We start from the raw sequence: 16,997 nt of genomic DNA, 5'->3' as shown, positions 1-16,997 counted from the left end.
GCAATTGGATGCAGTCTATCACAGTGCCATCGGTTTTGTCACCAAAGCCACATATACTACCCACCACTGCGACCTGTATGCTCTCGTTGGCTGGTCCTCGCTACATATTCGTTGCCAAACCCACTGCCTCCAGGTCATCTATAAGTCTTTGCTAGGTAAAGCTCCACCTTATCTCAGCTCACTCGTCACCACAGCAACACCCGTTGCACGCGCTCCTGCAGGTATATTTCACTGGTCATCCCCAAACCAACACCTCCTTTGGCCGCCTTTCCTTCCAGTTCTCTGCTGCCACTGACTGGAACAAATTGCAAAAATGACTGAAGCTGGAGACTTATATCTCCCTCACTAACTTTAAGCATCAGCTGTCAGAGCAGCTTACCCATCACTGTACTTGTACACAGCCCATATGTAAATAGCACACCCAACTACCTCATCCCCATACTGTTATTTTCTTTATTTCTTTTTTGCACCCCGATATCTCTACTTGCACGTCATCGTCTGCTATTCTATCACTCTAGCGTTAATGTTAAATTGTAATTATTTCTCCACTATGGCCTATTTATTGCCTTACATCCCGAACCTTACTACATTTGCACACACTGTACCTAGATTTTTCTATTGTGTTTTTGACTGTACATTTGTTTATCCCATGTGTAACTCTGTGTTGTTGTTTTTGTCGCACTCCTTTGCTTTATCAACAAATCAAATCAAATCAAATGTATTTATATAGCCCTTCGTACATCAGCTGATATCTCAAAGTGCTGTACAGAAACCCAGCCTAAAACCCCAAACAGCAAGCAATGCAGGTGTAGAAGCACAGTGGCTAGGAAAAACTCCCTAGAAAGGTCAAAACCTAGGAAGAAACCTAGAGAGGAACCAGGCTATGTCGGGTGGCCAGTCCTCTTCTGGCTGTGCTGGGTGAAGCCCATGTAATGCTTTGTAGGTTGGCAGTAAAACCTTGAAATCAGCCCTTGCTTTGACAGGAAGCCAGTGTATGGAGGCTAGCACTGGAGTAATATGATAACATTTTTTGGTTCTAGTCAGGATTCTAGCAGCCGTATTTAGCACTAACTGAAGTTTATTTAGTGCTTTTTCTGGGTAGCCGGAAAGTAGAGCATTGCAGTAGTCCAACCTAGAAGTGACAAAAGCATGGATTAATTTTTCAGCATAATTTTTGGACAGAAAGTTTCAGATTTTTGCAATGTTACATAGATGGAAAAAAATCTGTCCTTGAAATGGTCTTGATATGTTCTTCAAAAGAGAGATCAGGGTCCAGAGTAACGCCGAGGTCCTTCACAGTTTTATTTGAGACGACTGTACAACCATTAAGATTAATTATCAGATTCAACAGAAGATCTCTTTGTTTCTTGGGACCTAGAACAAGCATCTCTGTTTTGTCCGAGTTTAAAAGTAGAAAGTTTGCAGCCATCCACTTCCTTATGTCTGAAACACATGCTTCTAGCGAGGGCAATTTTGGGGCTTCACCATGTTTCATTTAAATGTACAGCTGTGTGTCATCCGCATAGCAGTGAAAGTTAATATTATGTTTTCGAATGACATCCCCAAGAGGTAAAATATATAGTGAAAACAATAGTGGTCCTAAAATGGAACCTTGAGGAACACCGAAATTTACAGTTGATTTGTCAGAGGACAAACCATTCACAGAGACAAACTGATATCTTTCCGACAGATAAGATCTAAACCAGGCCAGAACTTGTCCGTGTAGACCAATTTGGGTTTCCAATCTCTCCAAAAGGTCTAAGGAGCACGAGGACAGATGCAGAGCCTCGGTCTGATGCCATTAAAAGGTCATTTACCACCTTCACAAGTGCAGTCTCAGTGCTATGATGGGGTCTAAAACCAGACTGAAGCATTTCGTATACATTGTTTGTCTTCGGGAAGGCAGTGAGTTGCTGCGCAACAGCCTTTTCTAACATTTTTGAGAGGAATGGAAGATTCGATATAGGCCGATAGTTTTTAAAATATTTTCTGGGTCAAGGTTTGGCTTTTTCAAGAGAGGCTTTATTACTGCCACTTTTAGTGAGTTTGGTACACATCCGGTAGATAGAGAGCCATTTATTATGTTCAACATAGGAGGACCAAGCACAGGAAGCAGCTCTTTCAGTAGTTTAGTTGGAATAGGGTCCAGTATGCAGCTTGAAGGTTTAGAGGCCATGATTATTTTCATCATTGTGTCAAGAGATATAGTACTAAAACACTTGAGCGTCTCTCTTGATTCTAGGTCCTGGCAGAGTTGTGCAGACTCAGGACAACTGAGCTTTGAAGGAGTACGCAGATTTAAAGAGGAATCCGTAATTTGCTTTCTAATAATCATGATCTTTTCCTAGAAGAAGTTCATGTATTTATCACTGCTAAAGTGAAAGCCACCCTCTCTTGGTGGAATGCTGCTTTTTAGTTTTTAGTATCAAAAAGGAATTTCGGATTGTTCTTATTTTCCTCAATTAAGTTACAAAAATAGGATGATCGAGCAGCAGTAAGGGCTCTTCGTTACTGCACGGTACTGTCTTTCCAAGCTAGTCGGAAGACTTCTAGTTTGGTGTGGCGCCATTTCCGTTCCAATTTTCTGGATGCTTGCTTCAGAGCTCGGGTATTTTCTGTGTACCAGGGAGCTAGTTTCTTATGAGAAATGTTTTTAGTTTTTAGGGGTGCAACTGCATCTAGGGTATTGTGCAAGGTTAAATTGAGTTCCTCAGTTAGGTGGTTAACTGATTTTTGTCCTCTGGCGTCCTTGGGTAGACAGAGGGAATCTGGAAGGACATCAAGGAATCTTTGTGTTGTCTGTGAATTTATAGCCTTTATAGACTTTTGATGTTCCTTGGTTGGGGTCTGAGCAGATTATTTGTTGCAATTGCAAACGTAATAAAATGGTGGTCCGATTGTCCAGGACTATGAGGAAAAACATTAAGATCCACAACATTTATTCCATGAGACAAAACTAGGTCCAGAGTATGACTGTGACAGTGAGTGAGTCCAGAGACATGTTGGACAAAACCCACTGAGTCGATGATGGCTCCGAAAGCCTTTTGGAGTGGGTCTGTGGACTTTTCCATGTGAATATTAATGTCACCAAAGATTAGAATATTCTCTGCTATGACTACAAGGTCCAATAGGAATTCAGGGAACTCAATGAGGAACGCTGTATATGGCCCAGGAGGCCTGTAAACAGTAGCTATAAAAAGTGATTGAGTAGGCTGCATAGATTTCATGACGAGAAGCTCAAAAGACAAAAACGTCTTTTTTTTTGTGTAAATTTAAATTTGCTATCGCAACACCTCCGCCTTTGCAGGATGCACGGGGGATAAGGTCACTAGTGTAGCCAGGAGGTGAGGCCTCATTTAACACAGTAAATTCATCAGGCTTAACCATGTTTCAGTCAGGCCAATCACATCAAGGCTATGATCAGTGATTAGTTCATTGACTATAATTGCCTTTGAAGTAAGGGATCTAACATTAAGTAGCCCTATTTTGAGATGTGAGGTATCATGATCTCTTTCAAAAATGACAGGAATGGAGGAGGTCTTTATCCTAGTGAGATTGCTAAGGCGAACACCACCATGTTTATTTTTGCCCAACCTAGGTCGAGGCACAGACACGGTCTCAATGGTGATAGCTGAGCTGACTACACTGACTGTGCTAGTGGCAGACTCCACTATGCTGGCAGGCTGGCTAACAGCCTGCTGCCTGGCCTGCACCCTATTTCATTGTGGAGCTAGAGGAGTTAGAGCCCTGTCTATGTTGGTAGATTAGATGAGAGCACCCCTCCAGCTAGGATGGAGTCCGTCACTCCTCAGCAGGTTAGGCTTGGTCCTGTTTGTGTGTGAGTCCCAGAAAGAGGGCCAATTATCTACAAATTCTATCTTTTGGGAGGGGCAGAAAACAGTTTTCAACCAGCGATTGAGTTGTGAGACTCTGCTGTAGAGCTCATCACTCCCCCTAACTGGGAGGGGGCCAGAGACAATTACTCGATGCCGACACATCTTTCTAGCTGATTTACACGCAGAAGCTATGTTGCACTTGGTGATCTCTGACTGTTTCATCCTAACATCGTTGGTGCCGACGTGGATAACAATATCTTTATCTTGGCCAGGTCGCAGTTGTAAATGAGAACTTGTTCTCAACTGGACTATCTGGTCAAATAAAGGTGAAATATAAATAAATAAATAAAAACCAATGGTTGACCAACTCGCTGACCAACATGGCTGACCTTTGGACCATCTTAATAAGGTTCATATTCATTCTAATTCCTAATTATATGATTTATACTGTGTTCATAACCAAGTGGGAAGCTGGTAATTACCAGTTGTGAAGTTCAAAATCAAATAACATGTTATTTGTCACAACAGGTGTAGGCTTTACTGTGAAATACTCACTTATGAGCCCTAAAGTAGTAACACAAGAGGAATAGAATACACAAGAATTAAGCAAGACTTAAAATACATAAGAATTAATCACTGTGCAGGAGTACATGGTATTTAAGATAGATGTGTACATAAAGGCAGGGGTAAAGTTTCTCCCCCAATTGGTAGTTGGGGAGCTTAACCTGGAAGCCAGCTGCAAACAATGTGTCGGAGGAAACACTGTACTGCTGGCGACCTAAGTCAGCATGCATGCCCGGCCCGCCACAAGGAGTCGCTAGAGCACGATGGGACAAGGACATCCCAGTCAGCCATACCCTCCCCTAACAATGCTAGTCCAATTGTGCACCACCTCAAGGGTCTCCTGGTCGAGGCCGGCTGCGACACAGCCCGGGATCAAACCCGGGTCTGTTGTGATGCTTCTAGCACTGCGATGCAGTGCCTTAGACCGCTGCACCACTCGGGAGGCCAGGATAGATAATAATAAGAGTAAAATAAAGAACAGAGAAGCAGCTCTTTATGATGAGTGTGAAAGTATGTGTGTGGCGCGTGCTACATTTGCACACACTGTACATAGATCTTTCTATTGTGTTATTGACTGTACATTTGTTTATCCCATGTGTAACTCTGTGTTGTTGTTTTTGTAGCACTCCTTTGCTTTATCTTGGCGTGTGTGTATGTGCTTATGTAGTGTATGTGTGTGTGTTTGTGTGTGTGGGTTTGTATGAAGTGTTAGTTTTGTGTGTGTGTGTGATTGAGTGTATATACAGTTTAGTCTTGTAAATGTGCATAGAGTCAGTGCAAGAACGGGTCAATGCAGATCGTCCGGGTAAGCATTATTGCTTGGGGGTAGAAGCTGTCTCAGAGCCTGTTTGTCCAAGAGCCGATGCTCCGGTACCGTTTGCCGGACAGTAGCAGAGTCTGTCTTGGATCGCTGAAGTTCTTGGCAGTTTTTCAGGCATTCCTCTGATACCGCCTGATATAGAGGTCTTGGATGGCAGGGTGCTCAGCCCCAGTGATATACTGGGCCGTCCGCACCACACTCTGTATCGCTTTGCGGTCAAGGGCGGTGCAGTTGTCAAGTGGTGATGCAGCTAGTCAAGATGCTGCCAATGGTGTAGCTATATAACTTTCAGAGGATCGGAAGGCAAATGCCAAATCTTTTCAGCCTCCTGAGGGGTAAGAGGTGCTGTCGTGTCCTCTTTACGACTGTGCGGGTGTGTGTGGACCACATTAAGTCCTTAGTAGCCTACGCCGAGTCCCCATCAGCCGGATGTTCCGGTTTTCAGGGGAACTAGAAAGAGAGCCTGTGAGGTGACTTTTGCTTTTGGATATGAACAAGGTGACACCACTCTTAGCTCCTCCATTCTTTCCCCCTCGTCAAGACCAGTATGTAGGGGGGGGATCTAGTTTCAGACATTTATTTTACTTCTGCTATATTAGATTAAGTCCTCAGTGATGTGGATGCAAGGAACCTCCAATACTCCCTGTTCAACCCGCTCCTCTATAGCCCTCTCAATGTGGATGGGGGTGTGCTCTCCCCCCTATTTCCTGTAGTCCTCGATCAGCTCCTAAATCTGACTGACGTTGAGGGACAAGCTTTCATGCTTGTAAACACATTATAGTGTTCAAAAACCATATTAATAGATATATCTTTGTATAGATAATGCTTCTTTACAGTCTGTCAGTCTGGCATTTCTGTGAAAAGTAAACATTTAAGGCGCCTATAATCACCTCCAGTTGAGAATCATATGTTGATTTTCCCTCAAGACATTTGTAAGTTACTGCTTTCAAGGAAGTAGCTAATGCTATATACTCTTCTGTGAACCTGTCCCATCTGCCTGTCCTACATCTGGCTGCTGCTTATGTCATCATTCCATTGGAAACTGGTAAATAATGATTGAATTGCCCTCCTCTTGCTCTCACAGGTTACTTTGTGACAATTGTCTGCACTCTGAGACATGTTGACTCATTATTCCTCTAGACTTTCACAGACAACCTTATTCCAATGATCAAACAAAAAGTCTCACGCTTTTTCCTGTTGATTTGATCCTATTTATGTTCAAATTCCAGACATGCCTCAGGTGTTGTTTGCTCATCCCCTTTGCGCTCCCAGAGTGGATCAACCTTTTGTGTGTGTGTGTGTGTGTGTGTGTGTGTGTGTGTGAGAGAGAGAGAGAGAGAGAGAGAGAGAGAGAGAGAGAGAGAGAGAGAGAGAGAGAGAGAGAGAGGGAGAGAGAGAGAGAGTGAGAGAGAGAGAGAGAGAGAGAGAGAGAGAGAGAGAGAGATAGTTAACAGTTACGGCCAGCAATGTGTGACCTGCATCCAAAATTCTGGCCTACATCTAGTGCTGAATTTCATGTGCTGAAAATGAACCATTGTAGCCTTAATTTGTGTGTAAATGGTAATACTGTAACTGGACAAAGCCAGGTTAGAGACAGTTTAATGCCTCTTCAGTTGAATGTGTCTTCAGAAACATTATTTTACCAAATTGAGAAAAATGTTTTTCTCACATCATAAACACACAGCTAGTTTCATTCTGGTTTGTGTGGGCTTTGTCTAAGCCAGTGTTCTATGGTGGCATCTTTACTGTGCTGTGCTGTGCAGTGTGGTCGGTCAGGTGCTCTGTGGGAAGAATTTAGTGAGCCATTAGCAATGTTGTTAGCACATGAGGGGTCACATGTAGTGCAGCTTGAACAATCTCACCACCAACGTAAGGCAACTCAAATGGTAAGATCTGTCAGCTACATACATATTTCCCATTGAATGCACCTTGTGTAAAAAATAACACGTGGCTTCTATTTTAATCACCCCTTTTCTCTGTAAAATGAGAACTTCCAAGTATCAAGGATTTAAGAATGCAGAGGCCTACTCATACCTGTGTCCATACATAACTGAAGAATTTGTTGATTTGTTTTTTAACCTGATTTGAGTATATGTTGAGTTGCATGCATGTTATTTTGTTTTATGGTGTTTTAGTACATTTGGTATTTTTCTTTATTGTATTGGAAGAATTGTACTCACTCAACCTTTAAACCTTTGAGCATACTGTAACAAAACAAGGGAGTAGCACAAGGTTCCAAGACAGGATTTGATCCCAGTACCCTAGGGTCCAGAGCCAGACACGTTACCACTGCTGCTAGAAAGCTAGCTCCCTTAGGATAATTGTGCTTATCAATCCCAGGGTCATTACAAAAGTATGTTTTCCCACACAAACCAAGGTTATGGTATTTTCATTGTGATCCGGTGTTCTCAACCATTGAGACCTTTGTATTTTTACCTCATTAGCTCAATAATGTCTCAGGGTTGTTTGACTGAAATGCTCTGGAATGCAGAAGAAGGACAATGAGCTTCCACAGTAATATAGAGCAAGCACGAGTGTTTCCCAGCGTGTGTGGACTGCTACGAGCGTAGATACTTTGACTTGGTATGAGGCTTAGGGCACTGAAAGGAGGATATGGGGAAAGAGAGGAGTAAAAGGATGCTATTGATTTGCCATCCCCACGCACTCATCTTGTGACCCCCATGCACACAGCTGTATGGTCGGACGTCAGGGCAGGGATGCATGACTACAGCTGAGAGAATTCTTCCAGGCCTTCACATAAGGAACAGACATTACATACAGTACAGTAAATTACATTTGTTTAAAATCTCTGTCAGAATATGATAGATGGTGGTCATATTTAAAACGCGATATTGATGAGAAAAGTTATTAACTGAAGCGAAGTTAGATTAGGTGACATTAAAGCGTATGGTATAATGGTGGAGTCACGGAATCTGGCGGAAAATTGTCTTCCCAACATGTCTGGGGAAAATCATCAAAGGAACAAGTGTCAACTTTTACATAGGAATTGCAAGATTAGAACAAACACATGAATGTAAACTTTAAACGGTCAGATAAGTAACGGTCAGATAAGTAACGGTCAGATAAGTAACATAAGAGTACAGAGGAAAAGTCTGTTGTTCCTTCATGGTCCTTTTTTTGTTCTCTTCTCCTGGTTACATGGCCAGTGGCCCAGCTTTTGACAGTTCCTATTGAGTATAAGGAACACCAATCCACCTCCAACAATTGTATTATAGTTAACAATACCTAACTATGACCTCATATCAAGGACACTACAGAATGGGTTACGTCCTAAAGAGTACACTCTTTCACTACTCAACAGAAATGTAAACACATTGGATTGGTGTAGGAATGGGCTAGATAGTTTCAATATACAAGTTATTTCCTTTCAAATCCATGAAGGAATGTGAACAAGTGTACACTTCGGGAGAAAAGAGAGATTGTTGGGACACACACATTCATTAAATTTCCTAAAGAGAGACCTTTGACATTTACAAACTCCATATGCTAGGACAACATCAGCAAAAAAAACAGCCAGCCTGCTCAGTGCTCACAGGCTGTAGCAGAAAAGGATGTTCCAGCACTCAGGTAACGTGTGCAATAGGCCCCTCAGTTGCTGTGTATCTACAGACAACACTCCAACACACTCATCATCCTTACTTTATGAGCTATTGCTTTTTTTCACACCACAACCACTAGGCCACTAATTCCAGAAGGTTCCCACTATCTGATGAAAATGGGAAACCTAACGTTCTGTACTTGTTAGAGAAAATAATTTTTCCAAAATCTGATAATTTCTTCAGTTCTTCAAAATAAATGAAAGTGCGTCGTCAGTGGGAAGATGGCATTACTGATGATATTTTTAAATGCATTCTGGCATGTGGAAATATGTTTTCTGGATGGATGGTATCACTAAATTAAAGTTAATCCCTTTAGCTACTGTAACTATCCAGTTAAACATGTGAAAACATAATAGCATTGCTAACAAAGTGTGTGTCTGTCTATTCACGCAGTTGATTCGAGTGGGAGGGACTGGTTTGAAGACTTCCTATGATGTCAGAGGTGAGAGGCAAGTTTATGGTAATTTATGGTCCAAGACTCTTTTATAGGGAATCGGACATCCTACCACAAATCTCTCCGGGTGGTGTGTTGTTGGGTTTTTAAGACAAGGACGAAGGTTAGGAACTGGGCAAAGAAGGACACACACAACCACGCACAATGAAGACTGTACTGATAGTACTAGTGTTGGCTCTCTTGTCAGCAGCTTTAGGAGCAAGTGAGTATATGGATTATTTTCTGCATGAAAATATCTACTTGATAAAACACAGGTTTCTCCATCCCATCTTTCTTGAATTATGTGCAGTGTTGGAGGAGAGATGGGGCTGAGGTGGGACAGATTGAAATAATGGAAGAGATTATCATTGAGCCTTGCTAAGTACTCACTGAGTAATTAGAAATAATTTAGAATGTCCACAGCTTTCCAGCTACGTGTGAAATGACATTTGTGCTAACAATCCCCTTTAGTAGTGACATGTTTGTGTTGTTCGATATTTCCCCAAATATAAACTAATTGCATTTTTTGTATTCCATAAACTCGTACATTTGACTAATCAATACGTACAATATAACTTGTCTGATGATCTGTCAATCATCATGTTATTAATAAGAAACAATAATTAATTGTATAGTTGTTTACACACTAATGGAACTTGGACAGGCTCAACTAACGTAATTATTCAGTAATAGTGAATAACAGTGGTCTCTCTCATATCGTTCAGTTCTGTAATATCTTCAACTTAGTTTGAATGGTTTCTTTTATTCTCAGGGTCTGTGTAGAAACCTGAGCTCTAAAGCTGGAATTTTGGAACACTGTAGGATTAATAATAATCTATGCATTACTCCTCTATACACTGCATATATACTCTACAAATATCTGCATATGGTAAAGCGGTTTCAATACCTGGTGAATATACAGGACTACCAGTGTCTGAAATTACAACATTTTCAAAGAGTATACCAGTACAATCTTCTACGTAATAACATCATTTGCACACTAAGTTTTGACATGAGCTCATCATACAGTTCATTTTGGTATCACATATTACCAACAATTTGGTAGAACATTTGGTAATAATCATTCATCTCACCCCAGCAAGATTTCAAACACGGTGTTATATACAGTAAAATAGCATGTCCAAAAACGACTGACATAGTGTGACACAGATTACATGCTCGTAGTCAAGGATAGCGCAATCACATGCCAAGTTGTCTGCACTCCAAGCCCTAAAACTCTAATGTGTATCCTGGAGTTTCAATAGTAAGGGGAACACTTTATCTCAGCTCTCAACAATAAAATAGATTAACTATATTTTCCCCAGAGGGAACATCACTACTAATGTTCAAATTTCATTATCAATCATGCAGTTCAAAGTGTATTATTTTGTATCTAAGTTTATCTAGCAATCTAGCAATATGTTGCATCTGATGGATATCAAACCAAATCACAAACTGTAATTAACTTGGTAGGAGATATTGGTGTTTTCATCAGAAATCAGTTTGAAGTGTGACGATCTGATTAATGACTGCACACGATAATGGTATTATGGCTTGTCATTATGAATTAGAGCTTTTGGAATTTGCATTCCTGAGGTTGTTGAAGCTGAGTGTGACTGAACAGTATCATATGGGGAATACAAGGGGCTCACAATAACGGAAGATAATGTAGGTGTTGAGGTTTCCTAAATTCTTAAAAAACTTGTGCACGCATGCACGCACACACACAGGAACAACAGTAGGAGAATAAGGCCGCACTGATGTCTGAGCTCCACAGAGGCTCCCCTCATTTCAGCAGTTGGGATTACAGCTGCCTGCGCTCAGCTGACAGTCACATGAAAGGGATTGAGGGGGATTGCAGGGTCCGTGTGACTCACACCACCTGGAACCCCCACCTCGCTCCCTCCTCCCCCTTCCACAACCATCAAAGAAATACCTGAACTACTCACCACCGCTATCTACATGTCAAACTATTATTTTTGTCCTTCTTTCAGTAAAATGTTGGTAAATGTCTTTGTACACACCCCATCATACGCCCATATCCCAAACTGTAGTGTTATGATAATAACTTTTCCTCTACCCAGGGTAGGCAACATGGCAGAGAACACTTCCCCGTATAATCATGTGGTCATAAAATAGAATAGCCACGGCTGTATTTTAGTAAGGAAGGGTCAGATACTGTAGATTTGGAGAACAGTAGAAATTGTCAACATTTTCAATAAGCATTTGTGTCGGTCTGAGTAGTAGATCTTCGCATGACATTCACCAAAAGACATTATAAAAATAAATGCTATTTAATTAGCCTGGTAGGTAATGAGTTCTGGGTGCCAGGATCCTGATCCTGACCAATGTCTAGACAAAGTCCTAATAAAAGAGCATTTTCAACCTCAGATTTACGTCTAGATTTAGTAGTGCAGTGGTCAACTGGTCTTACAAACAGATTTTCCATTAGCGTTTTTGCTGATTCCTATTGGCAATACCTCACTATACCTACTGGAGATGCTAAATAACTGATAAAATCTCAATAATATGATTCATATGAATGGATAACATCTCATGTAGTAGTAGAAGTTCACTATGTCAAAGTCTGATCAACAAAAACAATTAGGAGAACGAGAGGAAAATTACCCTAAAACTGAAAACCCTTTTCTTTTTTTCAGAGCCTAAAACACGCTTTACACGCTACCGCTCATGGAACTCAGGAATATATCCAGTGTGGAAAGATGGGGACTCCCGATACAGAGACTGTTGGACTGGTGGGTTCTCACTTTATTGCACTTTTTTATAGATCAATCACTTAATATAGAAACATTAACCACTTTCTATTGATGTATTCATCACGTTCTGTCACCAGGTGGAGAAGTTACATTCGATGTGAAAAATGATGCACCCACCCTGACTGGCGCAAAGGCAACCTTTAACATCGACCTTCGCTTCCCATCAAACCAGACAGTGCTTCCTGATGGACAGGTGGTGTGGGCGCGTAACTGCACTGTCAATGGTGAGCTCTTCTTCCAAATTCAACCACTATACCATACCCCACTGACCCCACAGTTTTGTTGTTGGTCCTATAGGCCTACAGTCTTTTTCTGGTGTCCCTAACCTTTTATGTTGAACTGGGTTTGGTGTTCCTCTGCTACAGGAACACAGTACCGTCAAGGCCAGGCTGTGTATCCCGACCAGGTCTCTGGTCCTTCAGGAGAGTACAGCGGAGTCTTCCCTGATGGCACCCCCTTCACTGGGACCGCAGACAGGAAACCACACTACGTGTTTGTGTGGAAGACATGGGGTAAGGACAGCTCTTTCATTTACAGACATTCATGTGAGAAAATGCTAACACAATAACACAATGATTTCTGGTATTTACAGAGCTGTGCACAGTGTGCACTGTGAAATCATTCCTTTCATAAGAGGGTTGAAAGGACTAATGAAGCAGCTAATGTTCTTGGGAGTTTTGTCAACACAAGATTTGATCATCAGGCCGTTCATTTTTATAAGCGCTGCTGTTTTTTCTAACTACTGCTGCTTTGTATCCCAGGACGTTACTGGCAGGTGGCGGATGGGACCTCCTCCTCTCTCACCATCGGCACAGACAATGTGCCCCTAGGCTCTTACAACATGGAAGTAGTCATCTACCACTGCCGTGGCAAGGACAAGTTCATCCCTCTGGGCTATGCCTCAACAACCTTCTCCATCACAGGTGGGCAGCTGGAACCACAAAATCTTATTTAAACCAAAATTCAACCAACCCTAATTTGACTTCAATTGATCATTTGAAATCATTTGAATTGACTCTCACAAACCTTCACAGCATTGATGTCACAACGCCTTTGCTTTGTGCCTCCCCAGACCAGATCCCCTTCGCAGTGTCACTGACTCAAATTAACGATGTGAACGAGGCTGACCAGAGCTTCATCCAGAATCGGGCCATTGCCTTTAGCATCAGCCTCCACGACCCCAGCCAGTACCTCAGCGCCTCAGACGTCACTTTTAACTGGGACTTTGGTGACAACAGTGGCACCCTCATCTCCAGGGAGCACCAGGTCACACATACATACCTCAACACTGGCACATACAGGCCTCAGGTGGTCCTGATGGCAAGCATCCCCAACGTCTGTGACACACCTGCAGACCCCACCGCTGCCAGCCCCACTGGTGAGAGACATCGATTTTCTATTTTACAGCGAATCCATTTATTGGGTCCAATCTTCCCTTTACAAAAGTCAATGCTTATTCAGTGTATATAACAGTCATAACTGTTGCCTTTCTTCTTGTGTTTTCAACCAGTGATGCCTATGGATCCCTCCGGTGCTCCTGCCGTTGTTATGGTGGTCTCTACCCCAAGGGCAGCTCAAGCTGACATCGCCCTGGATGTGCCTGCCTCTGAAGTTGCCCCTGCTGAGGCTGCCGACACAGCTGCAGTTGACGCTGATGCCACAGACACAGATGCAGCTGCAGCCGAAAACCAAGCCATAGCTGAAGCAGCACCCACAGCTGACGACGCAGCCGCAGAGGGAGTCGAGGTGGTTGCCTCAGCAGCAGATGCTCCAGCCGTCATCCCAGCAACAGAGGACCCTGCCTCTGTCCCTGCAGTAGAAGCCGATGCCACAGCAGAAGACACGGCTGCTGCAGCCATTGAGGTCCCTGCCCCTGTGCCAGCTGTGGAGGGAGCCACAGCTGCCTCCGTCACCCCAGCAACTGAAGAGGCAGCTGCTGTTGATGCTGATGCAGCTGCCGAAACAGCAGTGGTAGATGCGACGGCTGCAGATGTGCCCGCCATCAACGCTGCTGCTTCAGTTGCTCCAGTTGCAGAGGGAGAAGAGGCCACAGTGGACCTGACGGCCACAGTCCTCCCAGAGGTCCCAGCTGTAGCCACCGTTACATCCGTGGAGGAGGCAACCGTAGTTGCCGATGCTGAGGTGGTGGCTGAGGTTGCGGCTGCAACAGAGGTGGCCCAGGTCGAGACGGTGGCCCCTGCTGCTAATGTCATTGTTCTTGCCGCCACGGAGGCTGCAGCTGTGGTGGAGGTGGTGCCAGCTGAACTTGCTCTTGAGGCCGAGGCAGAGCTAGAAGCAGAGGTCGTAGAGACAGTGAATGAGGTTGCAGCTGATGCCACTGCAGGTAATCAGTTACTTAGTTACTTAGTCATTCTGTATAGAAACAAAAACATGATTTTAGCCATTTCATAATATTATTAACTTACTGTATTTTTGTTACTCTTCAGCGCCAGCAGCAGTGTCTGCTCCAGTGGAGAGTGAGGTAGCAGCAGAGGCTGAGATAGAGGCAGGCACAGAGACACAGGTGGCTCTTGTTGTGGCTAAAAGACAGGCTCCTGAACTTACCGCGGCTGACAACTGTATGATATACCGCTACGGCTCCTTCTCGACCGCTGTGGACGTTGTCCGTAAGTCCACATATGTCCAGATACTGTAGTCACAATTGAGATGTAAAATGCAGGTGATGGTTGCTAATAATGATCTCTCAATCGATCTAATTTCTCAGAGGGTATTGAGAGTGTGGCGATCACCCAGGTGGCCAACGTGGTGTCTCTGGCCACTGAGGTTGTGCAGAATGCTGTGGACCTGACCATCACCTGCCAGGGGAGGTGAGTAGCCAACTAGCAGTGGAAACAGGACCCAAGGGACCGTGCACATTCCTATTGAAATTAGTATTTTGAACATTGCCATCACCTGCACTTTATATCTCCACCTTCTCTTTACATATTACATAGCCTGCCCAATGAAGTGTGCACCATCATCTCGGACGAAGACTGCATCACGCCTGTGGAGACCATCTGTAGCAACGTGACACCCTCCCCAGATTGTCAGATGATCCTTCGCCAGTTCTTCAACGACTCTGGAGTGTTCTGCATCAACGTGTCCCTGACCAATGATGTTAGTCTGGCTGTGGCCAGTGCTAAAGTTAGTGTGACTGTGGGTGAGTGAAATTAACGAACATGTACATAAAACTTCATGAACTGTAAAATCCTTTCCTTTTGACATTTCACTGATCGTGGAGTGTACCATACCTTCCTCGAAATGTGTTGTGGTTGCAGGCTCCAACTCCTCCCCAGCAGGCACTGTGGCCGCGGTTCTGGGTGTCATGGTCATTGTCTGTGTTGCTGGTGCCATTGCTTTGACCTACAAGTGAGTGAAAGACAGTTCTAACCACCGTAAAAGTCAACAAAGTCACACACTTCCTGGTTCCAAATTGATAATTGATTTTTGATCCATAAAAACTAGTGGTCCACTGAAGATAATTCCACATTATATCCCATGCCATTTCTATCTAAATAAATTATTCATTTTGAAATATTATGTGCGGTTTTATACAATATAATGCACATCGTGTTTTTTAACTGTAGCATGAATGCCAGCTAACTTGTGTTTTTCAACCAGGCGGTTTAACCAATACCGTCCACTGAGGGAGGACTCAACTGGCGGCAGCATGGGAAGCTCTGGAAACACGTCTGTGCCGATGCTGCTGTGGAACCTTCTGAGCCGACAGTCACCAGGAGAAAGAAGCCCATTGCTTCAGGGAAGGGTGGTGTGAAAACTCACAACCATCTGCACTGATAAAGCACACACTCATGCATGCATGTTAACACTTAAATATCACTCAGACACACATATCCACTCAGTAACTCTGAAATACGCATATACATGTTAACACATTGCAGACTCAGACACACACAGCCACCCTAATGCAGAGACAAAACGCAACAAGAACAAGCAGTTGTATTCTGTATTGTTACACTGAAAGCAACTTTAATAAGAAACTATAATGTATTAGAAATGTATACATTTTCAACACAGAACAAAAAAGAAACCCCAAAAGCCAAAATAATGTGTTTGTTTCTGCCGTTGCATCACTTGTGACAAAATATTATATTTATTTTGACCCACATACTTTTTTATTTAAGAAAAGAAAAACTGATGAACGTTTACAAAAATGTAGCAATTTATGCTGTGCTTTTTCTGTTATTACTCACTCTTCCTTAGAATGTAATCATAATGACTGCCTCTTGTAACCTTCCAACACATTCATTTTCTTTGTTAACTGGTCTCTGAATTTGAATTGCCAAAAACAAATCACAGCACTGTGATATAACATATATAATGTCACCCCAAAAATAAGCATTCAAATGTAAATTATGTAAGAATCTTCAACCACCGGTATACCTTCACATTTTCCTAGTCCTATCTAAGCTTGCATTCTTGCTTTTGTCCTCCATGCCCTTACTAAACTAGCACTGATATTCCTGTCCAAAGATCAAGAAATGTAAGCGCGTTGAGTGGTTTATTATTGATGTGAGTCTTGATGTCTATTCAGAATTGAACTGTTTTGGGTGTTATCGTTACATTGCCACCAATAAAGAGGAGGAACCCATTCCTGAAGCAGAACAGAGGTTTGGCCACAGGGTGGCATAGTAAAAGTACTGTAGCATTGAAATGAACTGAGTGAAGTCTAAGGAAAATAGAGGTATTGAAGGAAAGTCCATGCAAATTATAGAGCTCTAATTGTCACCACAATCAATACTAAAGCTGTCTCTTCTTATTGTAAACCAGTTGATGTCAGAAGTAAAATATGATTTACATGATTAAATCTAAAGAATAAGATATTGCTTTTACGTTATGTATTTCAGATAAAAAATGATATAAAAAGAACCATGGGGAAAATGCAATGATGTGTCGGTTTGAGATAAATAAAAAGAAAGGCACAAC

General features: G+C 42.7%; 1 protein-coding gene across 1 annotated transcript; it reads left to right on the top strand.

The window, feature by feature from the left end:
• Positions 1 to 9,353: 9,353 nt before the first annotated feature.
• LOC109882611 (protein QNR-71-like) lies at positions 9,354 to 16,996 on the top strand. Its single transcript, XM_020474705.2, has 12 exons — positions 9,354 to 9,496; positions 11,934 to 12,029; positions 12,128 to 12,274; positions 12,416 to 12,562; positions 12,812 to 12,973; positions 13,123 to 13,428; positions 13,561 to 14,394; positions 14,498 to 14,677; positions 14,776 to 14,878; positions 15,005 to 15,210; positions 15,329 to 15,419; positions 15,672 to 16,996. The coding sequence occupies exons 1-12, from the start codon at positions 9,439 to 9,441 to the stop codon at positions 15,823 to 15,825; spliced, it is 2,484 nt and encodes an 827-aa protein (XP_020330294.1). The 5' UTR covers positions 9,354 to 9,438; the 3' UTR covers positions 15,826 to 16,996.
• Position 16,997: the final 1 nt, after the last annotated feature.

Source organism: Oncorhynchus kisutch, linkage group LG5, assembly GCF_002021735.2.
Source record: "Oncorhynchus kisutch isolate 150728-3 linkage group LG5, Okis_V2, whole genome shotgun sequence".
In the NCBI taxonomy this organism is placed as follows: Eukaryota; Metazoa; Chordata; class Actinopteri; order Salmoniformes; family Salmonidae; genus Oncorhynchus; species Oncorhynchus kisutch.
This window is presented reverse-complemented; position numbering and strand designations above follow the sequence as displayed.